This window comes from Cygnus atratus, chromosome Z, assembly GCF_013377495.2.
Source record: "Cygnus atratus isolate AKBS03 ecotype Queensland, Australia chromosome Z, CAtr_DNAZoo_HiC_assembly, whole genome shotgun sequence".
Lineage (NCBI taxonomy): Eukaryota > Metazoa > Chordata > Aves > Anseriformes > Anatidae > Cygnus > Cygnus atratus.
In genome coordinates, this window is record NC_066396.1 from 44522558 (window position 1) to 44549234 (window position 26677).

Below are 26677 nucleotides of genomic sequence, written 5' to 3' on the forward strand. Positions count from 1 at the left end.
TCTATATAGGTTCATCACAGAATGGAGACAAGGTGCCTCCCTTTCACTTAGAGTTTACAGACAGAGGCATTTGTCCTGCTGTCAGACCTATAGGGGCAGATATTTATATAGAAGTTTAACTCAAATTCTGTCAGCACTGACCTAAAGGAACCTCTTTTTTTTTTTTTTTTTTTTTTTTTTCATCAGATTACAGGCCTTGTGTGAATGAAAACCCAAAACAAAGTAGTTCCCCAGCTAGAATTCTTTACTGAAAGGGACTGCCCAGTGATCAAAGTCCATTTTCTGATAGCCGCAAAGCACAGATAAAAGCTGTCACACCCAGATCGGTTTACACACACCCACCCTAGCACCAACCTACACCACATTCTCACTTCTAGCTCCGGGCATTCAATGGAAAGGTCATGTTAGCAATTGTCATGGGCATTGTCCCAGCTCCATCCACAGCAGAGGTTTGGGGAGGCAAAAATGCTCAGCTGGCCCCTTGGAGCATACAGACCAAGCATACAGCAGAGGGGGACAAGGCTGCCCATCTGGCTCCTGCTGAGAGATGTGAGCAACAGAGAGGGGAGTGAAGCAGGCAAACATTAAACATCCGAAGGTCAGGCCATGGGACTGAACAAGGAACATTCATGAGTGTAAAAACAACAGAATGCAAGTCTCACTGGTTCCCTCGTGTACAGGGGAATGGCTCTAATGAAGCAAGCTGAGCAGTGGAAAAGCAGGGGGAGGAGGCTGTGTGAGATGCTGAGGCTGTGGTCTGGTTAAGTGTATGAACTGTACCTATTAGCTTCAGCATCCGCAACTGCTCGCTAGTGACGATAATAGCCACTCTGAGGTTACAGCAGTGGGAATGGCTGGTCAGAGCTCAGCAAATAGGAACCACACAGGCTTCATTTCTATTGTGCTGTGGGTGTGCATTTACAGTCCAAGCCCAGGGCGAGGATAAAAGCAGACAGACCAGCGATATCTTCCCTTACAGCATTGCTTCCCTCTGGAAGGGACCGTGCTGTGCAGACAGAATGTGGTGCTGTGGCAGAGGAGTAGCAACAGTATTTGGAAAGGAAATTGTTTATTACCTGAGGAATTATCATATTATCATCCCGCTTTGAAGTAGGCATTCAATTCCCTAGACTTAATGAGAAAATAGACTGCAGCTCTGAAGTACAATAGGAATTGTATTAACTAATAAGCATGAACGTGGTATCCGAGTAACTCCTGTCCAACCTTAGTTTCTTCTCTTGGATGGCCAGTTAGTTCTTGGGAGACAAGGAGTACAGACTACTCTTCTTCTCAGTCCAGGTCTAAAATCACAGACTCTATCCTCTCTTTGCGCCAAGTATAGCAGAAAATTTGGCTACCCTTGCTAAAATTTTTCATCTGTTGGAGTAGCTTACAAGCTGATAACCCTCATCACCTACTCTGTTCCTGTGATTCTTGGAAAACTTCAGTTCTGTTCTGTGCCCTTTTTTGAAGTTCCCATCCCATAAGAAAAACAGGAAAGAGTTATAAGAAAAAACACATTAGAAAAACTCTTTATACCTTTCCAGAAACTTTATCTTCTTTCCCTACCAGAGAAAAGATTTGGCCTCATAAAGCACAGTTTTGAATTCAAAGTGTTGATGAATTCTGGAGGAAACAAATCCTTCTTGTTTTAGATAAACAAGAGGGAGCTCATCAGAGAGAACAGACCTCAAACATGGAAGGAAATCTGTGAAAGGCTGTGGGGGATTTGGTAAAACTCAGCTTTGAAGTCTGTCTGCAGGCAGCAACTTTATATATATATATATATACTAAAGTCCTTTATTCAATTCACATCCATTAATGACAGAATTGTTCCCCACGCATCTGTGGTGCTTATTTTATGACAAATCCAATGTACATAAAATATAAAGTGAAGGGGAGAATGAAGAGCTTATCAAAATGTCATTGTTCATGGAAAAATAACTGATGAAAAAGTTAATATGGCAATAAAGTACCAGCAAACACTTCAGTTTTGAATTATTATGGCAAGCATTTAGTGCATATTTTTGTGTTATGGCAGACTTGGGTGATCCCATGTTGAACTAATCATACAGTGGTAAGTTCTCAGGATGCTACAGTCACATTTGCTAAGATAACATGACAGCAACTGAACAAATTCACCACAGATGTAGGCAGACATTCAGAGCTGTAAATCTCAGTTTTTCAGAGCTGTGCTTTGCTATATCAGGATTTCATTTTGAAATAACTAAGTGATTATGACTCTTGCTGGGTTAAGATATAAAGAAACATCGTGTAAGCTAAATCTGATTTTGAAGCTTTGCTCCTATCTGTTGATTTCTTACAATACCTGCAGTACAAAAACACTCTTTTACTGCTAAATATGTTTTATCTTAATCAGCTTGTTTATATCTTTACCCATATAGCAATTAAAAGTCAGTTCAATACCGGCATTATATTCACCCAGCATTTGTGTGCCATTTGTCCACCTAGAAGGTAAATATCTGGAGTCAAAGGTGTTGTCTTTCCATTGTCTGGGTCCCTCTACACCACTGTGGTACAAATATTTAATAATAAATTAGAAATTACAGAGTTGCCATGACAGCTAGTGCTCATTTTCAGCAGCTAACATGGGATCTGTAACTATTAATATAAACCCAGGACACAGTACTGCCTGTAGCTTTGTGAAGATTATTATTAAAGTTAGCACTGAATTAAATATTATACATCAAGATAATTTGTTTTCTCAAAGGTCTTCAAAAAAGTCTTCTAGGATAGGTTAGTTAGACCATGATTAGTTAGCACGACTTTTACTGTGTGGTTCTAATAATTTAAGGCAGCGTTGTAAAACAGCTTTAATATTTCAGGATTAGTAATTCTTTAAGTTTTATTTGATTATATGTAATATAAAAATATATACTGTATATTTAAAAGAGGTATGTATTCTGTGTGTATTATAAACAGTTTATAAATAGAGGACAAATTTTAAAAATAGAGAAGGATGGGAAATTAATTTAGCAGAGATTATGATATAATAATGAGAGACACAGAGGCAATGACAGTGAATTTATGATTAGTAAGTGAAAATTAAACCATGAATGACCTACACTGCGGTCCTCAATAAATGAAATTATCAACATTGCTTTGCTTCATTGTATAGTTTATTTATATCAAATAAAATCTTACCTTCTGTGCCTTTTGCCTTTTTATTAGATTTATTTTCCAGGGACAGCTCAGTTTAATAAAATAAAGAGTGTTTGATTACTCTGCCAGCTTCAAGTCAAAATGCTAGTCATTACTTTTACACAAGGGTAGACTTGCATCATGTTAACATTTGTTATGGTTAACTAAAGATGGAAAAAGTGTTGTAAACTTTGAGGTCATGCAGCTGCACAAACCATTATACAAGTGTAAGCTTTTACTTGGAAGGTTGTGCACTTTTGTCTTTAGCCCTGTATTTTACCCAATAACAGTCTAATATAAAACACAAAAATAGGCTTGAATGGAAGACAAGACACCCTCTTACAAAACAGATATCCTGCTGGTAAACAGGCAGGCAGCTTGGGAAAGTTCAAGTAAGACTGTAAGGGGCCTTTGGGATTTAAGCAGCACCTGAGCAAGGGTTTTCAGGTTCTTTCTTTTGAACGTGGACACTAACACTCAGTCTGACTTCCCTTCTCAGTAATGCTGACTCTGCACTATGCTGTGCAAAGATTATTAAGCTAATGCCACAAGACCTAATGTCTCCATACTTCTGTACAATTTTGAGTATATGTACTAGGTCACTTCTGGCAGCCTTAGCATCTCTAACCCTGTGTAGTCTGCAAACATACACAGCTCAAAATCTTTATGGAATTTTGTCTGCATTTCCTGAACAGCAAAAACTTAAAGACTTATCAAGATCCATTTTTTCAGAGATTTAACATCCTCACAGATAACACATGCCAAAATAGTTCCTTTTTTTTTTTTTTTCCCACTGAAGGTTTTTCACAAGTTTTTATAGACCTTGACTGCAAAACTGAGCATTTTCAACTGCATATTTGGCTCTGATTTAGTAATAAGATCCATGATGTCATTTCCTAGTGCCAAACATTAAAATAAATCCATCATTGGCACATAACGAACTAATTCACCTCTCCCCTTGAAAATTCTGATTCCAGCAGAACCCAACAGAACAAGCTGGCAGCAACAAACCCCTACTCAGAGAAGACGAATCTGTCTTCCCAACACCTTCTGACTCACTCCATCTTCACAAGATCTCTTTTGAGCTCTGCCAAGTGAAACAACATATCTGTTGAATAGAGTGTCTATGAAATACGAAATTCTCCAGAATTTTCACAGTTATTCAGATCATTAAAAATAAAAATAAAATAAAATAATAAGGCTGCTTTATACGCAGCTACATCTCCTGCATCCCCTTTGAATATGACTCTGTCAACTTGCTAGAGACAAGCAGAAGCATTCCAGGGATTTCTCAAATCATTCCAGATTTCCTACAAAATACATGGATATGAATCATGCTCATGGTCTACTTCGTTGACTGACTCCTTAAAATGGAGCTTGTGGAAAAACTCTCCCCATACCGAAACATTACCTCTGGGACTGCTCACCCATTCAACCTGGAGGCACTGGAGAGGGTCATATCTGCTACTTATAAAACTGGTCCCAACCCTGATGGAGCAGTGCAATGGGAAATACATACTGTCCTTGAGAAGAGAGTTAGCCAGTTTCTCCATTGAAAAGGCGAATTTTCATATATAGTTGAAAGAATATCACAGGCTAAAAAAAAAGCCTGTGCGTCAAGCAGCCTCACTGAATGACACACATTTACCAGTTCTCTCCCTTTTGGTAAGATTGCTAAAGCTCAGTCTCCTGCAACATCACCATAATAAAATATATCTCATAGTCATGCTTCTCACCTAAGCATACATCAAAATAGTCTCAGCAATGCTAACAGACTGATGAACTTTTTTCTTCTGATCCTCAGAAATAAAGAGGTTTCTACAGTGATCCTTCTAGATATCACAATGCAACACTGAAATACGATGATCGTATGGTATTGGTGGCAAGCATGTATTTCACTTACAGAGTAAATACAAGGACACAAAAAATTCTTACTCTGTTAATGTATGGGTTTCAGAGAATCATTATGGACACTTTTTACTTTCCAAAAATTTCAGTGTACAAGTTATTACCATCCTGTACTTCCATATCAATCAATGGCAGTGTCTTCTCAAAGCAAGCTCCGCTTTTAAAGATTTATTTCATAAATCATCTGGTAAATAATACAATTAACTACATTTTAACAGCAAGGGCTGAATAATTTGGGCTAGTTTTGATAGAATAATACCATCCCCAAAGCACGTTTATTAAGGATATTGCCTTTTTTTTTTCTTCTATTAAGTATTCAGACATTTCATATTGTCAGTACAGATGGCAAATCAAGTTTTGAATTCAAACAGTTCAGTCTTCTTGATCTTCTGGCTTAGAAAAGAGAGGATACATGCTGAATGCTTGAGAGGTCTCCAGATCACGAGTGAAACTCATTTCGGCACTGTGCAACCCATACACTTCAGGACTGCAATTGTGTTTCTTTCTGACACATATGAAGCCGGGCAAGCAATATCATCACAGGCTGTTCCCCACAGCCTGCATCAGAAGCTTTTGGCCTGTCAAATTATAAAATATTCTCTAGATCCTCATGCGTGTATATTTATTCCTATCCTCCAGCATCTCCAGTGTTCCTGAACCTTTTCTTTCAGCTTGCTAGTGACAAGCTACTATTAACACTCATTGGCCAGAAGGAAAATATTAAATTATGCATAAGTTTACTTACATTCTTTGTTTACTTTACATTTGGAGATCAGAGAGTGAATAGGAGGTTTCTGTGATGATTCACTCCACTAAACTTTGCTTTTGTGTACTCACTGTAAAGTTTCAAAATGAGCTGACCTGTCTACCAAGCATAATGAAACCCATGCTTTTAGGGGACAGCAAATAATTTTCTTGTGTCAGTTGAGATGGGTTTCCTTAAAGCAAGACTTTTCAGTCTCTTTATCCCAAATTTGAGTGCCTGTGTTAGGATCTCATCAGGTCAAACTGGTCTCCAAGCTTGAGACCAAATTAAGACAACCACTGATGTTCACGTTTGTTGGATGATGAGAATTACTGCAGCTCAAACAGACCAGATAAAATAAGTAACTGTTTCAGGGAAAAACAGGTTAAATTAGATCGCAACACTGATGTGAGATGTGAGAATAGAGTAAAACTCCCCAAAAAGTAGGAGAACATTCATATTTAGCAACTGTATTAATAGCTAATTCTTACAAGTGCTGATCTGCTAGCAATAGTCACTGAATCTACATAACATTTTATCCTAAGATTATACGTGTATTTTTATTTTACATCTGCTCTCAAAAGGTAACTTCACATGGGAGTTATCTTTGGAAACTCAGAAGTTGAAATGTTAGATGTGCCTAGCTAAGATAGAACACAGCATCTGAGGTTCACTTTTCTCTTCTCTGATGTATTTTAATACACCTTTTTACTATTTTAAGATGTGCAACCAAGGAAAGATTACCAGGCAAGGTATAATTTTTCCCTGCCTCTACTGGCTCTCCAAAGATGGCTCCACAGACGATTTTCTTTACAGGCTTCCACATATGTTTTTGAAGATTTCAGAAACTACTTTCAGAGGATTCTCTCTTCATGTGAACCAAAATAACGACAAAGCAGGACAGTGGCGTTGGCCATTAGCTGCAGAAGCTAAGAAGATAAAGCTTAGCCACAGCAGGGTGCACCCATCACTCAGAACTGTGTTGGAAAAAGCTTCGGTTGTAGCATCAGGCAGCATACCGCAGTGGCAATTCTGCTAACTCATTTTCCTAAACAATGTGTGGCCTTGAGGGAAACAAAACAAAACCAAAAAAAAAAAAAAAAAGTGAAGAACTTGACCTATGAAAGCCATAAAAACAACAACATTAATAACAAAAGTAACAAGAACAATAAAACCAAAACCAACAAAAATACCCTCTGAGGCCATGTCTGCTTCCCAGGCTTTTAAATTCAGTTTCCTGCACACCTGCTTTTAGATCACCTCCTCCACATTTTCTTACTCAGCCTCGATTTTCTTTCCTTTTAAAATGCTTTTAATATTTATAACTTATATATCACCACTGCCAGAGGCATCTGGGAGATCCTTGCTGCCACCACACTGTTCACTCTGCCTGTCTGTAAAGCCCTTTTCCCCCGCCCTGTGTGTATGTGCTCTTTCCTTAGATGATAAACCCTTCCAGGATGTGCCTTCCTCTGTGTACAGCTCTTACCTGAAATGTTTTTTTTAGCCATTACTGTCACAAACATAATAGTTAATAGTGTAAGGAAAGCCAAATGTTGAAAGGAGTTTGTAAGGAACCAGTAACCAATTTCAAACTTTGCCTGCAACTGGGCACACCCTCAATCAAATGCATCTTCAACTTCAATCTTCACATGTAATATTCAACAAACATTAAGAACTTAATTTGCAAGAAGTGCCACACTGATATGCAGTGTTGATTTCTGTGGATCAGCAGAGGTCATTTTATCAGACTCTCACTGTTCTTGAATATCGTAATGTTGTAGTGTAATCAAAAAAGAGAAACTATACACAAGCTTTATTCCTTTTAGACTCCACAGGGTGGAGAAAATACCGGTTACCAAAAGGATCACAGGCAGAGCATTTAGTATATGAACTACATTAGTTAAAGGCAATACTCTTCACTCCAGAATGCAACCCTCACTACTTTTATTCTTTTATTCTTTTATTCTTTCATTCTTTGTGGTCAGCATCTTATGATCAGTTGAAGGGTGATCTGGAATTATAGTTGGTGAACTGCAGTCTAGATTCAACATGTTAGACTGAGTTCTGCTTCTTGTCTGTGTTTCAAGTGCTTCTTCATCACTGCAATAATATGCCATTATTATTATAGTGAAATTGCCCCAAATAATTGATACGATACTGGTACCATGTTTGACACCAAAACAAAGTTAATCTGGCACAAGTGACAAAATATTTTAAAAAGTATTTAGCAGTTATTTTCACTATTTTGGACATGTAGAACCTTCATCTTAAGCCTGATTATGAAGGGCATATAATATTACTACTACTGAAATATTGCCCAAGTAACTTGTTATAAAAATAATCTTTTATGAAATCTTTAGCTTTCTTATTGTGTGAAAGTTACAGTAGGATTTTTACACTAAGCCTTTGTTTTCAATGGCAAATAAACTTCACTGTTGGAATCACAAGCAAGTACCTACTTTGCTCATGCTTCAGTCCAAATAGAGGAAACCTCCAATGTTTGTTTACATCAAACCATCCACTGTTCTCTTGACAACAGCATCTGAGTGTTTTATTGCAGACGGGAGGGGCGTAGGCATTTGGATAATAACAGGAAATGCAATTTGTCAGACAGTTTCTTGTCTTTCAAGAAATAAATAGGTTTGTGGTAAATATGGAGCAAGAGAGTTTGGTTCATTCATGCTCATGACATGGTCCTGCTCTAGATTTTTTTTTTAGGCTACAGCAATGCATTCTCTCAGTCACTGGAAAAGGCTTTCATGCACGTATGCAGCTGATTTCAAGAGCTCTGTACATCACTGTTGCATTAGTAGAAATGTTGACTGTGCACCGAAAAAAAAAAAAAAAAAAAAAAAAAAGCTGTTGCAATGCAGCTTTTGCTTAAACTACTGCAGTACTGGCCAGGGGAAAAAAAAAAAAAAAGTGTTCCTTCTCTAGTGTTTGCAAAGTAACGTGTGTTTTCATGGTCATTCATTCTTGTTTATATTTATAAAATCTCCTCAAACTGAAGTCTTGCTAACTGCAGTTCCACATGGATTCAAAGCATATATTAATCCTATCTAAGTGGCACACGATTTCAGTCTCAAACTTTCCTTGATTACTGCAGGTAGTCCTAGCCAAAAATTCCATCCTAAGCATGAGTGGTGTGCCTGTGAGCCTCAAAGAGAGGGTTGTGACTGGGTCAGAGATTTTTTTTAAGATCTGTCTAAGTACAGCATTACTAGATGGACAAGGGAAGTGGTTGTCCTCCTCTACTCTGCACTGGTGAGGCCTCAAGTACTGTGTGCGGTTTTGGGTGCTACAACAGAAGCACATAAAACTATTTGTGTTCAAAGTAGGGCTACAAAGATGGTGAAGGGTCTAGAGGAGATGACATATGAGGAGCAGCTGAGGTCCCTTGGTGAGGCCTCATGGCGGCCTGCAGCTCCCTCACGAGGGGAGCGGAGGGGCAGGCGCTGAGCTCTGCTCTCTGGGGACAGCGACAGGACCCGAGGGAACGGCATGGAGCTGGGACAGGGGAGGGTCAGGCTGGGTGTTAGGGAAAGGTTCTGCACCCAGAGGGTGGTCGGGCACTGGGACAGGCTCCCCAGGGCAGTGGTCATGGCACTGAGCCTGATGGAGATCGAGAAGACAATGCTCTCTCTGACATATGGTCTGATTTTTGCATGGTCTTGTGTGGAGCCAGGAGTTGGACTTGATGGTCCTTCTGAGTCCCTTCTAACTCGGGATGTTTTATGATTCTATGATCTTCCTATCATTGCTAGTGTGTTCCAATTATTTTGGGCAGAATGAGGTTTCTGGCACCTTTGACACTTTAAAAGCCTTCAATCAGGCCTTCTCTGAGTAAGCTTGCGTGGCTAGGTCCACAATGGCAATTTGGCATCAAAATTCCTTATAGACACCTGAGTCTAATTTTGGGGAGCTTTTGAAACCTTAAATTTCTGTTCAACTGTGATTTGAGCTCCTAGCTACCTACATTTCTGCAAGTCAGTCTTCAAGACAACTTTGAGGAGGTTTACACTGCAACTGATTCAAAGGTTCTTAACCCTGAAACACACAAGCCAGGTCTGGAACCAGCACTTCACAGCTGCGTGGTAGAGCCTGGGCTATTTAAACATGGCATTTAGACACCTGGCATTAAAACACTGTAAGCCAGATACATTGCTCTCAGGGTCCAAGCTTCAGTGCTGTGTTGCCCATGTAGATATTCCTAAAACTGAACCTAATCCTTCTCCTCAGAAAGATTCTCTAACTACTTTCCCAGTTTCCCTAAGTACTCTACCTTGTCCACTGGGGACATCAAATCTGCACAAAAAATGATCTTTACATTTACTTCCCTAGAATCCAAGGATAATGTGGAGAGGGAAATCTGTTTGCAAATTTTCCTAATTAGCAAGGATCTGACTCCAGGATCTCCAACCTCCCTAGAAAATGCACTAGAAAATACAATGGGGCGTTCTGGGAGAGACTCTCACATTTTCCCCTGTTAGTGTTTTTCCACTTTGCATAAATAATTAAATGTTCACAGAGCTAAAGAGGAGGAGAAACTGACTGTGCAAAGCTGTGGTTATGGCACTTGCATTGCAAAGTCAGGTTTAAGTTCCTATTCTAATGAATATTAAATTATTCGTCTGACACCAGACAAGCTAGGGAGGCATTTCCATTCCCTCCTCCCCTATGCTAGCGTCACTGAGGAGCTTTGGCACCTGCAGTCTGAGATCATATTAAGTGGTAAGACTCACAAAACTAAACATTGCAAAGCTGAAATACGTATTTCAAAGATATTCCATGGTCTTGGTTTTAAGGTGGAGCGGCCTGCCTAGCATTCCCAGACTGTCAAGATGACTCGGTGCTTGTAACTACTGGATATTTTTAGTGGCTGTTCCTTTTCCTGAGAGAATTTTCAGCGGCTATTCCTTCTGCTGATAGTATTGTCATAATAATTTGCCTGCTGGAAGCATCCTTGGCTTCTTCATGAGCCAGCTGATGGCTCCAGCACGCGGCGTGCTCTGACAGAGAAGCAGGGTGATCGTGCCAGCAGCTAATCAGCGGTGAATTTCTCCAAGAGCTTAAACCATTCACTGCCAAACTAAATGCTGGAATGAAATATCTCATTAAATACGGGAAGGGAAAATAAATACTTTTATGCGTACACCGTGCCGAGGTATATATAACCCTCCGCTTAGGGGCGGGGTGGGGGGGTGTTCTCAGGGGCGGGGCGTGGTTGCTAGGGGGAGGGGCCGCGTCGCTAGGGGCGGGGCGCGTGATGTCATCGGACGGCGCCGCGGCCGGGGCGGCGGGGTGTCGGCGCGAGCGTGGCAGGTAAAACGGCGGCCGTTAGTGCCGGTAGCGGCCGTTAGTGGCCGTTAGTGCCGCCCGCACCCCACCCCACCCCCCCCTACCCCCGAGCCCGAGCCCGAGCCCGAGCCCGAGCCCCTCTTGTAGGTCCGAAGCATAACGTCCTGAAGGAACTGTGCCCGCACTTAGGTTAAAGCTGTCCGGGGTGATTAACAAGCTGTTGTGGTCGTGGGCCTCTTGTGGCAGTCGGAAGCATCCGGATAACGCTCGTGTCGTAGCCAGGGGCGGGTGGAAGTTTGGCCCGCCTAGCGTCACGCTAGGTACTTTGCGCAGGGTGAAGCTGAGGGGTTGCCGGTGTCGGCACGGGAAAGGGAAGGTTGATTTGTCCACCCGTTAGAAAATAGTTCTTTCACCTTGGAGGTGGTGGTTACAAGCGGCAGCTGTGGTGTGTTAAAAACAGTCGTATCAACAGAGAGTCCATTTAGTCACATCCCATACAGGCATATCCTGTCACCCACGTGCACCGTTTTGTGAAAATCAGATCCCCCTCCTTCTGTCTACAGAACGGAAAAAACACCCGGTGTAATTGTGCACCTCTGTAGTGCTCTTCAGCACCTCCACAGAGCCGCTGAGGCTGAAAGGGACCTCTAAACATGATCAGGACTGGTGCCCCAGCTCAGGCACAGCACGTTGCTCAGGGCTGCCGTTGAAATGATTTTGTGAAATTAAAAATTGAGAACTTTACCGTTGCACCAATGGGTTTTCTATAAACTTGCAGATTTAGGGGTAGGTACTTGTAAAAAGTTTAGCTGCGTGTATTTGGGCTTCGGTTAACGATTTAGGTATTTGGTTACTATTGTAGTTCATGGAACCACAAATGGATGAAGGATCAGAGTTCATGGGGAATTTCAGGACGTTCTTTGTAGCACATTTACCATAAATAAGCTCTGCTTCTTTCACAAGCTTCGATTAATTATGTGGTTTTTTGTGGGAGTCGGTATTTTTGGGGAGGAAGGGAACCTTGACTTTTTTGGGGTTTCACCTCCTATTTGAGCTGAAGGAAGGGAGGAGTTATTTTCTTGTAACTTCAGCTCGTGGGAAGCAACTTCCACAGCTGCTAACTTGTGGTAGGTGAAGAAGGTCCTTCGTTACACTCGTTACTGCTGGAGTTCGCAGGCTGGAAAGGAGGCTACTGGAAGGGCATCAATTGCTCTGGCAACAGATGTTATTAATTGAATTAAATTTTCACTTTAAAGCCCCATTTGAACCCCTGCCGGTTTTCTTGTGACACACAGTGAAATCTACAAGCTCCTTTTGTATAGGTTCATTGACTGTCCTTTAAACAGTAGCAAAGGCTTCTGTTAGTTTGTTTCAGTCTTGCTTTCACCTGTGGAATTGCACTTGCCTGCCTTAAAAAGGCTTAGTTGTGTTAAGTGCTTGGAACAAAAATAAGTTCAAAATTACTGAGAATTATGATTAAATATTATTTGACATTTAGAGCGTAAAATTACTGTTGATGCTGGTGTTCAGAACTGACTTCTTGGTAAGATCTTTAAGTCTTACATTATATGAAAAATGTATAAAATTGTATTTGGAAGAAGGCAGTTTAAAAGAGAAATAGTTATAAACATAATTATTAAAGAGATTGTTTATCCAAAGACTTTATTTTTTATTTTTTAATTTCTTTACATGCTAAGTGGAGATAATTGTAGGTTATAATTATAACACCTGCATTTGAAAGCAATTGAGTTAGCTTTTATGCATGGATGAAGCACATCGTGCTTAATTGAAAGTGAAGGGAACCCAAACATGGCTTTGTTTTGCAGTGTATTTTATGTGGAGTTGTTTTATATAAATATATAGCTCTTGGATACTGGCCAGTGGCATGTAGAGAAAGTCTGGGGTGGTGAAGTACTTTTTCATCTTTTAAAGAATATAATGAATACATAATACAAACAAGTTGTCTGTGCTCAGAGATCCCTGTTTGCTGCCCAGAATATTAGCTTAAGTTACCCGTTATCCTACGTGTGCCAGGCTATGGGCTGGAGTGACTGGCCGTGGGGGTGCTCGTCTCTGTTGACTGTTGTTCGGAGGAGGTGATTCTGGTGGAACAGGCTGCTGGGAGAAGTCTCTTCAGACAGACTTAGCGTAAGTTGGTAGGGTTTGTCTGACAGCCCTTAGCTTTCTAGGCATCTCAGTTTTTACACATTTCTATTTAATTGTTGTAATTGGCTATCATTTCAGGGAATGAGTTTATGTACTGCACTAAAAAACAGAAAGCCTGGGGTAGAAATGGCCTCTGTCTTGGGGATCAATGTCTACTATTTGTGTTGGCATTTGTGTACAAACAACTTTGTGCAGCTGATTTTGCCCGATTAAAGATACTTTTTTTTTTTTTTTTTAAGACATTAACCAATTGGAATTTTATGAACGGCTTTAAGTTGGATATTTTCCAGTGGTTGGCAGACACCAAGGACAGAGTTGTAACTCCATGGTTTTTTTTAGAGATTACTTCTCTTGATCTTCTCTCATACAAACCTTTCCTTGATTAATTTCTGTTCTCTCAGATTTTAGAAATGCATGAAAGGAAACAGCTACAGTTGTGCTCTGAAATAAGAAGCATCTCACACACGTTCACAAAAGAGAGTACGCATTTGGCATAGTCATATGCTTTGCTATGAAGACTTAGGAAATCGCCTTGTGCACTTCTCTTTTGGTGTGTTAACAATGTGAGACAGCCCGCTACTGCCGGGTCTGGTGGACAGAGGGCAAATCAATGTGAGTCCATGCCGGAGAGGGAGCAGGAGGGAGTGCATTCTGCATGGTGTGCTTCTGGCTTGTACCACAGTATTGTGGGGTCATCTCTAATGAACACGTACATTCTCTGTCAATTTTTTCAAGGTTTTCTTTTCCCTTTTTCTTTTTTCCTCTTCATTTTTTTTCTTCTTCTTTCTCCTTTTACCTTTTTTTTTCCCTCTTTGGTATTTTCTTTTCTTTTTCCTTTTTCTTTCTTCTCTGTGTTTCTTGCCACGCACATTTTCTGCTGTAGATATTTTGATATTTTTAGGAAGTTTATTTTCTGATCTTGTCTACTTTACAACCATGATTTTTGTTTGTTTTTTTCTTTTCTCAGGTTTGCTTTCATAGGCTTATGAGTCTAACTCAAGCTGATGCTTTCTGTAATAGATGGAAAGGCAATATTATACAAGTACCATTCCGTGAAGAATCTCTTCTTCCCTGTTTGCCATTCTTTGTGTGTTTTATGCAACTCTGTTATGCACAGGTGACCAAGAGTGACTGTATTCATGTTGGCCACCATCTGCTATTGTTGTTGTTCTTTCTTTTGCAAACATCTACCTTTTAAAATATTAAAACATAACCAATCTATTAGCTTGCCTTATATATTTTTTTTATGACTTAGGAAGTACGTTCAGTAAGGATGATGCATTGACTGTGAGGTATATTTTTAAAATGTACTAGTAATGTTTTATATGTCTCAGTGCATAGAAATATGAAATAACACGGTGTTTATGAAATGATCATCAGTATTTTATAGTAGCAGTATAGTTCCTGATTTGTTTTGATGCTTAGAATTCAGCTAGTGAACCTGCCCTTCTAGAGTGCATTACTTTAAAAAAAAAAAAAAAAGAGCTAGATATTCATATTATGTACAGAATATAAATAAAATATTACAGAAGACAGTGCTGTATAAAAGAAGTGTCTCAAAAAGCCCAACATATCAGCATGGCTCTAGTGCCTTCTGTATCATGCCAGGATCTGGATATATGTATAAAGTAGTGAGAAATTCATCATGTCAGATTCAGTGAATCCCAGCTCAGACCAGCATCCTCAGAAAGAGCAGTAAAAGGTCTGCTATTTGCATGGAAAAGCGAAGCTTGGAAATGCATAGAGAAATTCTGAAAGATACAGCAAGGATATTGCTTCAGCAGTCGAAAAAGTGTGCTGCTTGTAGTACATGAACACCATGATTAGAATTTATTCTCTTAACTTGCTAAAGAAAAATGAAAGGAAATGCAGAATGAATTCAGCCTGTAGAGTGTTAGGTTATAACACACTCATGTAGAGTTCAGTTGCAAGAGTGTATTACATAGGTGGGTCACAAAATGTAATAGGATAGTTCAGATGGAAGGGACCTACAAAGATCATTGAAAAATAAAATGAATGGTACCTGCATGCTTTGATGTTGGTATAGCAGAATGCATACAAATGCTTTTGATTGCCTGCAAAACATTTTAGAAGTATTTAAACCATTCTAGTAACAACAAAACATGCATTGTATCAGTGTGTGAAAAATACATGGTGAATGAATATATAGGCAAGACTTTCCCATCTCTGTGTTGTTAGCATAGTCAGTTCTTTTTCTGAAAAAAACAAAAGCTCCATTTCTCTTTGTATCTTTCAGACTCCTACTCCTTCGCCCCATGGAAGTGAGGAGAATGTTGAACGACAAATGTTAGCCAAAATGAGTTCCATGATCATACACTGTTGGGCAATCAAGATTGTTACACTTCATCAGAATCTGTATTGAGTTAATCAGAAAAAAAAAAAGCAGGGGAGAATGCTGTTTATGTATACCTAGTCTTGACTTTCAAATTTGCATAACATTGCAGCTCATACTGATTCTGCTTGGAATTTCGATAAGCTGTATTTTAGTACTTGCAGTTGAAAACGTATTGCCTGAATAATTGTACTATGATTTTTGTGCATCTTTGGGAAGACTTGATTACAGAAAAAATAGAAGACTCATTTGGTCTCCACTGAAATCAAATGGTGAATTAAATAATTATTTACTGCCTATTTTGTTAAACTCTCTAAATTGTTACATATCTATCAAAGACACCACAGTTCAAATGAAGAGGGGAGCATAGAGTTTAGAGCATGTTTGACTGTTGTACAAGTTTTTTTTTTCTTTTTTTTTTTTTCTTACTTTATTCTCACCTACCTCTGGTACCTGCCAATACATCTTTTTGCTTAGGTGAGTGCACACATACCTCATGTGGCTGATGTTGTCATGTTGGACCAAGGAGGAAGGGAAGTCCATGTGTAGATATTAAACTTCAACTATAATATCAGTATGTTTTTTAAAATATTGTTGAAATAGCAGTACTGATTCAAACATTATAGATGACTAGCACTTAAATAAATTTGGAGCTCTCTCTCCTTATATATATGCATATTGTTTTGTCTTGTTCAGTTAGAGGTTTTTACAGTGGCCGTTTTAAGAAATTAAAAAAAATATATATTTATCTGATAATACATGCTGTTTACCCTCCTGTTTTGCTGAAATGTATTCTTTTATCAATTTTTGCTTGTCTTTTTTTTTTCCCCACTTTGTTTGACCTCTGTTTTGCTTTTATGTGATTCCTTTGTCATCTTCTAATTCATTGCTACAGAAGTAGGGTGTATAGTCATTAATTGCCTTGATCTTTTGCTTTTTTTCTTGATACTGAAAAGGCTCTCTCTTTGGACCAGACAGTTCATTCCTGTCTTCTTCTTGGAAAAAACTGAGACATTTTCCTAAGATGTTTCAGATCCAGTATTTGATAAGCCAAGCACAGCCTTATGGAATATTCATCTTGTCTGGAACATAGCCATTTATCCATGCATTTTAATTTCATAAAATTAGCAGACCGGTTGAAGCCAATGGATCAGTTCATCTCATGTCAGTTTACATTCTTGTGTAAAGTGGCTTTGGGCCCAAATGAAACATTTAAATAATCTTTCCAGCTCAGGTAACTATCATATATATGCCTGAAAATATTTCTCCTGTATTGTTCTAAATTCTGGGCAGCCTTATACAGTTTTTCTGTATTGCAAATGCTGTATGCTTTCAAAAAATGCATTCTTTTATCATTTATTTTTGTTAATAAAATAGGTGTAAATAAAATAGGATTAAAAAAGCACAACTGTATCACAGCTATATTAATTTTTGCCTTTTCTTTTTTTTTTTGGACCTGGGAAATACATTTTGTTAGCAAAACAAAACTTATCTTCTGTCAGTTTTGTTTGGATGTGAGTCTGAAGTGGCAAGATTAGTTCAAAAGGAGTGGAAGTTCTTTGTATTTAGTAATCACTTGTCATTTAATTTTGAAGAGAGGACCTTATTGCATGTGTACCCAACTGGTTTAATGCATAGTGTGGTAACGTTACCCAGAGACACGAGGGTATGCTGAGTTCTCTAGAACATAAACAGGAAAAAATTTTTTTGGTTAGGGTTAATTAATCCCTACAGGAAAAAAAAAAAAGTACACCTAAAATGAATGTGGTGCTATTTATATTTTTTTTACAAATGTTTTGTATTAATATTTTAACATATATGTCAGAAAACTAGTCTTACCTTGAAATGGTAAGCCTTTGGGCTTAGTTCAGTGAATATTATGAATTTCTTTGACTGAAGGTTAGCATCGTTGTCTAAGTTGGAGTAAAGAAAAATAAAAAGCACCCTACCATCATTTCTTTCTTACTGAAGTGTTTTCTGTACAAAAGGTTTTCACAGGATTGCGGAATGGTTGAGCCCACCTGGCCCAACCCCCTGCCCAAGCAGGGCCACCCGGAGCAGGCTGCCCAGGGCCATGTCCAGGCGGCTTTTGCGGATCTCCAAGGAGGAGACTGCACTGCTGATCTGGGCAGCCTGTGCCTGCGCTCCGTCACCTGCACAGTAAGGACGTGCCTCCTGATGATCCAGAGGAACCTCCTGTGTTCCAGCTGGTGCCCAGTGCCTCTCATCCCTATAAATACAAAAGCTCCCATAGTCCCAGGTAATCTTCCCTAACATGCCCCATCCCTGGAGGTGTTCAAGGCCAGGCTGGATGAGGCTTTGAGCAACTTGGTCTGGTGGGAGGTGTCCCTGCCCATGGCGGAGGGTTGGAATGAGGTGATCTTTAAGGTCCTTTCCAACCCCAAACCCACTGATTCTATAAACTGTGTCATCCCAAGGCCAAGCAAACTTTGTGGCATCAGCCTCTTCTCCTACATTGGTACGTTTCAGCCCCATAGCCATGTTAGTGGCCCTCTGCTAGGCCTTTCTGAAGGAAAATTGTTCCAGCTTTAGTATGGAATGAACACTGAGACTCAGAGACTTTAGTTAGAGAGAAGCACCACTTCCAGCAATAAAAGTATTTATTGTCTTTCCTGCTGGGGCTCCACTACCCCTGTGGATCTGTTGAATGACCAGTTATGCAAATGGTCTGAATTTATTACAGGCAAAATTAACTACTTGACTGAGAGCATGAACTCAACTTCCTGTTAATAATCTGACTATTCTGAACTGGTGTATTGAGTGATTGGGAGCATGTGTGGAGAGTGGAAGAGTGACCTCGCAGTGCAAGTGGGAGTTAGAAGGTGAGAAGCAAATGAGTGCTTCCACAGTATACTTCTTTATCCAGGAAACACGACCTTAGTAAAGCTTGAAGGACAAAAAATTGTTTGCAGGAAAGAAGATCTGATTAAATGTTACGAAAAACTGATCAAGCTAACTAGCAAAACTGAACAATTCCCTTCTGCAGAAATATTTGAAAACAGCATAGAGAAATATTTCGTATGCATCTGTCTTATCTCAATGGAAAGAGCTAGATTCTTCCAATGAGGACTCTTCCTGGCAATGTATTTAATCTATCAGATATGTGAAATATATATGCATTAACGGGGACACAAAAAAGATATACCAAAGCAAAAACAAAAAAACACGGAGCAAACAAGAGTAAAAGATACAATTGGAGAACATTTTTAATAAATCTAGAGTTTGGATGACAGGGGGTAGGAAAGGCCAAATGTGATAGAAGTAGAACACAGTCGTCTGCTGAAAATACATTTTGATGTGGATGAAGGGTAACCTGCTAAAATCATGCTTCACGTGTACGGGGTACATTTTAGATAGCTCCCTGCATGTATTGAAAGTTCTTGCTTGTAATGAGTATTAGGTGTATACTTAGAGCGGTGCAAGGTATCAGTCATGTTATGAACGCTGTAAATATTTTGAACAAGGCAAGCTAGGCAGGTGTGCATAGTTAACTTGGTCAAACACAAAAGGGAGTTGGCAACAGCCAACTCCCTTGCCTCGGAATTATTGTGGATCCCCAGAGCGTGATGTAGCAGGAGTATTTGGCTAATATCTAGCCTTATTGGGAACAGTTTCCATATACAGAACTATGCCTTAAGCCCCTATTTTTCTTTAAAAATAGATTTCAAAGAACATTTTTGAATGCTTATTTGCTTGTCCAAGAAGTAGGGAATTCTTTGGTAATATGAATATGCTAACCACATACTGCTTTGCAAATACATTGTGGTAGCTTCTGATCAAATGATTAAACTATTCCTCAAAAAGAGTTTGTTTTTTTTTCTTCTTCTTTTTTTTTTTTTTAAAGCCTGAGATGCATGTTTATATCCTCTGACATTTCCAGTTTATTGGAGTTTTAATTTTATTGAAGTTTTAATGTTCAGAGGTGTAAGCAATTGAAGAAACTAGCAGGGATGTAGGAAATGCCTCGTTACCATAATACAGTGTTGTACATGTCTGTTTCTTTACAGAATGATTGTGCTATATGGAGTTTGAAATAATCATATGTTTTAGTGACTTTTTTTCTTCCAAAATCTTAACTTGGTTATGGTGTTAAGAAATGTTTTTATCAATTTTGGCTCATTATGCTCTTTTATACAATTTTGTACTGTTGCCGAGAGTTAGGCTTCTGCTGTTTTGCAGTAGAAGAAAGTGCATGGTTCCATTAATTGGCCTCACTGAGGAATTAGTATGTACTTCTCAGCAAGAGGCTTTACCTCTGTAGTTCCCACACACATTTTCCCAGTGAGGTTTTGAACTTCTAGAAGAGTTTTTCATTACCAGAGTGATAAGGAAAAATATGGCAATAACAGATGCAGAGTTTCTGCCTCCAGAGAATGCTAGTATATAGTGCAGATAAAAAAGTGAGCAGAGGTCTTAAATAATAAATGAGCAGAGCAATTACACTAATAGCAGCTTCTTTTCAGTTTGTGTTAAATGTGGAATGCTTTTTGGAATGCTCTGTGTGGACAATTGCTGCTGGCGGAAGGGTGGTGAACTGTGCAACCCACCCACAAAAGCAATCCTTTTGTGGATGAGCTCCTCACTAAGCTAAGAACTGTCCAGTGCCCGGATGTTACAGGACAATTTCTTTACAGTAACAGTATGTGCAGTATCTCTGATGCTTACTTAGAATCCCAAGAGTGGACTTCAAGGTTCTTTCACTGCTTTTGAGAATTTACTTTTGGATACTTACTTGAATTATAAAAGTAGGTATGTGTAAGATACTCAAATTGAAATTCTACAGATATGGCCAAAACCAGTTTCAAGCCAACTTTTTAAAATGAAATTTTTGGAAATAGTTTTGTTCTTGTTGATGTTGTTTGTTTGTTTTTGTTTGTTTTAATTTACTTTGTAGTATGCTTCTGATATTTCTTAATCTGTACAACTATACAGAACTACAAAACTGCTTAAAACAGATGCTGTTGTGTATGGCTATGAAACACTAGAGAACAGAGAAAGGAAGTAATTGTGTTTACAATTTATATTCTGTTAACAGTGGATACTTTTGGTGTATTATTTGATGAGCAGTAACTCTCTGGAAGCTCCAGGCATAGACAAGATAGTATAGAAATGACAGTTTTTAAAAATCAGGTTGCTTCTGTACATTTTTTTCCCTCTTCTGAATTCAGTATGTGTTTACAATTAGACGTTGAAAATACAAATGATGAAGTTACGAGCAAATATATTCAGCTCAGCTGGATACAGGTACACTGCAGAGTATAGGCATCACTTCCATTGGCATCATGTAGCCAGAAATTCACACTAAGGTGTGTGTGCCGAGACTGTCAAACAAGGTCATAGTCATATACTTCCTTCAACTTCGTCAGCATTCTTTTTAATGTCATTTTACATCTGTTGCTGCAGATTATGCCATCTGGAATCTGTATCTTTAGAAATTCTACAGTTGATTAGTGTAGTTCTCTGTACCTTCATAATGCCACGCCTACCTTTAAAAAGCTAAAATTGGTGGAATTATTGTAAAATTAATGTTTAAATTAAGCACACACAGTGTTACCTTGTTTTAAAACACAGTGCATAACTTAAGTTTCTTTCCTGGTCAAGAGAGCTCTAAATAGGACCATCTCAAATTACGTGAGACACCAGCTCACTTAATGGGTTGCAATTTCCAGTACGAAGCTTTATTGGAGGAGTAAAATTATCATTCTTAACAGAAGTGCATTTTGCACAGAAGACAGCACTTTTTGCTAATTCAGTATCAATATGAAATTATCAACACGCAGTGAAAAAATATAGCTAATTGAGTAAGTCCCTAAAGCTTCTAGAGCAGAAGTTCTAGATCAGCTTCTTTGTTACACGGTTCCAATGAGCTGTAGACTCCTTAAAAAATATTTAAGGAAATAATTCTTCAGAGATTCAGAAGCCAAGACACACGAGAATAGCCCTTTAAATTTGCTTACTAGTGCTTGGAAATAGAAAGTCTATGTGCAATTTTTGAAAGCTGGGATGTCTAAAGTTAAGATGATTTGAGAAATAGACAAGATTAAATAGACAGTGTTACATTTGAATTAAAATTCCATGTCAAATACACCCAGTAGCACTTGTTACTTATCTACAAGTGTGTTGCCCTTGCTCTGTTCATAAACATGGTCAGGTGTATCACCTCCAATAAACAAAGAAATGCTGATCTGAAACTTTCAATTGTAGAAAATGAATGTCCTCTCTGCAGGTCTTTTAGCATCATTAGAACAGCCAGCCTTTGTTTTCAATTGTCTATCAAATCTCATGGATTTCATGTTTTTGTATTAACAGTTTTAAAGAGGATTTGTATTTATAGATTTTATTTCTTTTGTCATGCTTCAATTTATTATTATTATTTGGATTCCCCTGTATGCTCCTGTTGGTTCACCTGTATGCTCCTATTTGGCACCTTTTAATCTACCCTGTTAATTAATTTTAAATAAATCTGTCTGTCCTCTAAATACAAACTAAATGTTTTTTTGTAGGCAGTGAACTGCACATCTACTATTTATTTTAAGGTGTTCAGAGGTACTTCCTATCACGGGCCTGTGAATTTAATGCAAGTTAATGTAATTATCTTGATACTTTTGAGGTAAGAAGTTGATCACACTTTCCAGATGGAAAACAGAAAAACAGGGATATAAACATCTGTTATGAGTACAGCACAGAAATTTATTGTTAGTATAGTACTTACGTTTTATAGGAAGTATCAATATTACACCTGTTTTTCAAATGAAAAATTCTAAGTATTTGTGCAAAACAGAGGTTCTTGAATGCCAGTTCAGTATGTTTTTTTCTGTAAAGTAACTTTATTTCGCTGATTTACCACCAGGGCTTAGTTAACCTGTCAGAAGTCACAGGGTTTTGGTAATCATAAAACATCCAGATAACATCAAGTTTGATCCCTTGTGTCAGGCACAGACATCATAGATGTATTCCTCACATCACAGTATTTAGAACCTTTGATTGCTCTGCCAGTTTTTCCAATTAGGTTTTAAGGTAGGAAATGGTTTTAATGGCCATGTACTATTTATAGATGTTTCTTGTTCGGAAAGCTGAGGTTTACTGAAACTTGTCACAGCTTTTCTTACTAGTCTTCCTAAGTGCTTTTTTTTTTTTTCAACTGATATTTTTCCCCCATTCTCCAGACTTCTTTAAGTAGAAAGCAATTGCTGTTACAATGTTAGGTTATGTACATTTCAGGGTACTTAATGCTTCACCATTCTCTGTTTTTGTTTATATATTTGTTTGCTCATTTTAAGTCAGACTGACAAAACAGATAAACATCCACACAGTTATCTGCAGTGATAAGTCATCTTTGCAAAGCTAATGAGACTCTGCAGGAGCTCATGAATCTGTTGTTCAATCCTGACAAAGGTTGAATTCTAGAAGCATACTCAGACTTACACATCAGTGCAAGATGCAATGTGATTTCTTGCAAATGTGTGAAGTTTGAAGCACTAGAAATAGTAAACTGTTAAGATTAACGAGGAGATGATTAAGTTTGGGAGATCTCTTGAATAGAGAATTATCTACTGGAGGTAGTTCCAAAAATGCCATGAGTGTCTTTATCAGGTCATCTTCAAATATTCTGAATTTACTGGGATATTTGCAGGAGGAATGATATAAAAGTGAAAAAAAAAAAAAAAAAGATTTTTCTGTGCTTGTCTTCAAAGACATCCCTGTTAGAGCTGTTTCTGAGTGGTGGAAAGCAGTCAAAGAAGGAAGATGTTTGCTGTGTTTTGTGCGCTTTGTGTGAAGCCTTGTGGTTTAACCCAGCAGGCAGCTCAGCACCACACAGCCATTCGCTCACACCCCCTCACCCCCCAGTGTGATGGGGAGAGAATCAGGGGGTGGGGGTGGGGGGAGAGAGTAAAAGCTTGCGGGTTAAGATAAAGACAGTTTAATAAAAAAGAAAGAGAAATAATAATAATATGTACAAAACAAGTAATGCACAATGCAGTCGCTCACCACCCGCTGACTGAGCAGCGGTTCCCCCACCCCAGCCAGCCCCCCCATATGAATTGCTCAGCACAATGCCATATGGTATGGAACATCCCTTTGGCCAGTCTGGGTCAGCCGTCCTGGTTCGCTCCCCTCCCAGCTCCTGCTGCACCCCCAGCCTCCTCACTGGCAGGGCGGTATGGGGAGCTGAGAAGTCCTTGGCTTAGTGTAGGCACTGCCCTGCAACAATTGAAACATCAGTGTGTTATCAACGTTATTCTCATCCCAAATCCAAAACAAGGCACCATACCAGCTACTAGGGGGACAATTAACTCTATCCCAGCTGAAACCAGGACAGTGAAGCTAGTTCAGGGAACAGTTAGGTGGTTTCTTGTACTGAATCTTTCAATTACTGATGCTAGCTTGACAGCATGCCCTGGATTCTTACAAAAGAATTAGCAAGTCTTGAGGGAGTCTAGGTTCTCCTCTGTGCTTACTATGAGAACTCCACAAAAAAAAAAAAAAAAGAAAAGATTTTGGACACTGTAGTCTATGACGATACTGTGAAACTAAAATGACACAAGCTGATATCTGTTCACTGAAGACACTTAAAACCAGACTTGGCTGTATATCATCAAAGTGTCACTAATCTGGCAGAGAGAGAACTGCGAGTCTTAACATGAAATTGCTTCTTCCTTGCTCTGATTTCTAATTCTGCTCTAGAAAGTAGTCAAAAAAGTACTGAAGTGAGATAAAAGTGTGTAATTTTAGCTCAGTGGCCATAGCAAAACAGAATGTATGACAGTTAAACTTCTATGATGAACTTTTGCCTGTTGTTGCAAAAAAAGTTGACGCATTTTAATATTTTCTTGCTTTTGTAGGTTTTTGCATATTTTTCAGTGAAAAGACCTTTTCTTTTCTGTGAGATGCTAATGTTAATGCATGCAAGTGTTAATGGGTTTCCAGCTATTAAGATGTAATCATATATCTTAAGAATTTAACTATAAATTCGAAAAATCTTCATGAACAATCTCAAAGGAATGCTTAGAATGCCCTCACAGTAAATGGGCTTGTTTTCTTTTAATTTACTAGAACTGCTGATACAAGAGTGGTTGTAATGTGGATAGTTTATTAATCCAAACTCTTGCCTTGTATATATTAGGTTATTACTTTCAAAATTTAAAACGTATGAAGGGATTTAGGCTCATATTTGTTGTGTAGAATCACAGTTGAAAAATGATCACTATCTTTTCAGCTAAGGCACTTGAAATAAATACAAAAATCTTAAAAACAAACAATGCAGTAATAAATAAAGTTAGATGTTGCATAATAATGTATTTTTTCTAAAGTATTTTTGGGGGTGAAGAGAGTCGACAGAAGGACTTTATTAAAGTTTGTGTCAGTTTATAAAAGCTGACTAGAAATACATTAACTTGGGATCTTCTCTGAAAAATAAAGCCTTCTTGATGGCAAATTCTGAAGCAGCTAGCTTGGTCTCATTCCGTGGAACTACTTTTAATAAAAACAACTGAATTTTAAATAATTTTTCAAAACGCTTCTTTCAGAAACAGTTGTGAAATAATTATCTGATATGTTTTTGTTTTCCTTTGCAGAATGAGAGGAGTGGATGAACTGCAATTAATTTCTACAAAGTAATATTAATCAAAATGTGTTTGACACAGGAAGTCTGAGTATCCTTGCTCTTTGTGGAGGCATCATAAGTAAGAACTGGCCAAGGTTTTGTGAAACTGCCCAGTAGACTGGAACATGGAGACGCAGCTAGACCCCATGAAGGATGACCTGCCCTTAATGGCCAACACTAGCCACATGCTTGTAAAGCACTATGTATTGGACTTGGACGTAGATTTTAAAAGTCAAGTTATTGAAGGCTTCATAGTTCTGTTCTTGGAGACTGGGAGCAGGTACAGGAGAGCCAGCAGTACCGGTGAAGAAGGCTGCCAGTCACAGTTTGATGAAACCTGCAAAATTAGGGCATGGGAACAAGGCCACGTCCCTGTGTCAAATGCAAGTGTCTGTTCATCTAAAACGGAATATAATGATTTTGCTGTCTGTGGTAAAGGTGAAGAAGATACTTCTGATAAAAATGGTAACCATAGCAACGAGGAACAGGCTTCTGGGATTTCTAGTTCAAAGAACTGCTGTGACATAGAGAATCATGGGAACGAGGATTTTCTGCTGGTGTTGGACTGCTGTGATTTGTCTGTGCTAAAGGTTGAGGAGGTAGATGTTGCTGCTGTGTCAGGCATTGAAAAATTCACAAGGTCTGCCAAACTAACTGATGTTTCAAAGGAGCTGGCAAATCTCAGGAATCAGATTGTACATGAACTTGTGACTTTACCTTCGGATCGCTGTAAGGAACAGCTATACTATTACACTTGCTGCAGCCAGGCACCTGGCTGTGGAGAGCTTCTGTTTACTACTGGCACTTGGAGCTTGGAGATAAGGAAATCAGGAATTCAGACTCCAACAGACTTTCCTCACGCAATTAGAATACGGTACAAAACCAAACCGGAGGGAAGATCTGTTACGTGGACTACAGACCAGAGTGGCAGGTACGTGACTTAGCTGAAAGGCTTTGCACACATTAATTTTAAACCTAGATGCAAGGATGCAGTTGTGTAATGCTGAGCAGCTCTGTGAAGATGATGAGTGTTCTCTTCCATTGTATCTGTTTTGTCCTTGTTTTGAACCCTATTGCTGTCCTACAGGAGAACAGATAAACCGTGCTCAAGCACTTGCAGAGCTCAAGCCTGTCTAAATGATTGTGTTTTCTCATAATGAGTGGGAGTAAATGATTGTTGTTGTATTGGAATAAGTGTGTGCAGGGAATAGGGAATTATCACTTAGGGAAAGAGAAGATATACATGATAGGTTATTTTCATTCGTATACTTTGCGTTCTCTTTCCTTCCTGGCTTAAACAAGTGATCATACAGCATAAAGATCAATATACATAATATTTAATAGAATTGCTTTACAACTAGTCTTTTGTCAATATTGTAATAAGTTTAGAGATGCAGTCTTTTCCTGTTTAGTCTCT

The 26677-nt window shown here is 38.8% G+C and overlaps 1 protein-coding gene across 12 annotated transcripts in view; it reads left to right on the forward strand.

Moving 5' to 3' along the window:
- Positions 1 to 11074: 11074 nt before the first annotated feature.
- The window catches only part of AOPEP (aminopeptidase O (putative)), a 203564-nt gene continuing 187961 nt past the window's right edge, over positions 11075 to 26677 (forward strand). For all 12 annotated transcript variants that reach the window (XR_007709287.1, XM_035565252.2, XM_035565256.2 and 9 more), the window contains exons 1-2: positions 11075 to 11140; positions 25232 to 26191. Coding sequence is in view for 11 of the 12 variants with exons in the window: in XM_035565252.2 (XP_035421145.1) it covers positions 25386 to 26191 (806 nt within the window). In the remaining variant the exon portion in view is untranslated. The remainder of the gene's footprint in view (positions 11141 to 25231; positions 26192 to 26677) is intronic.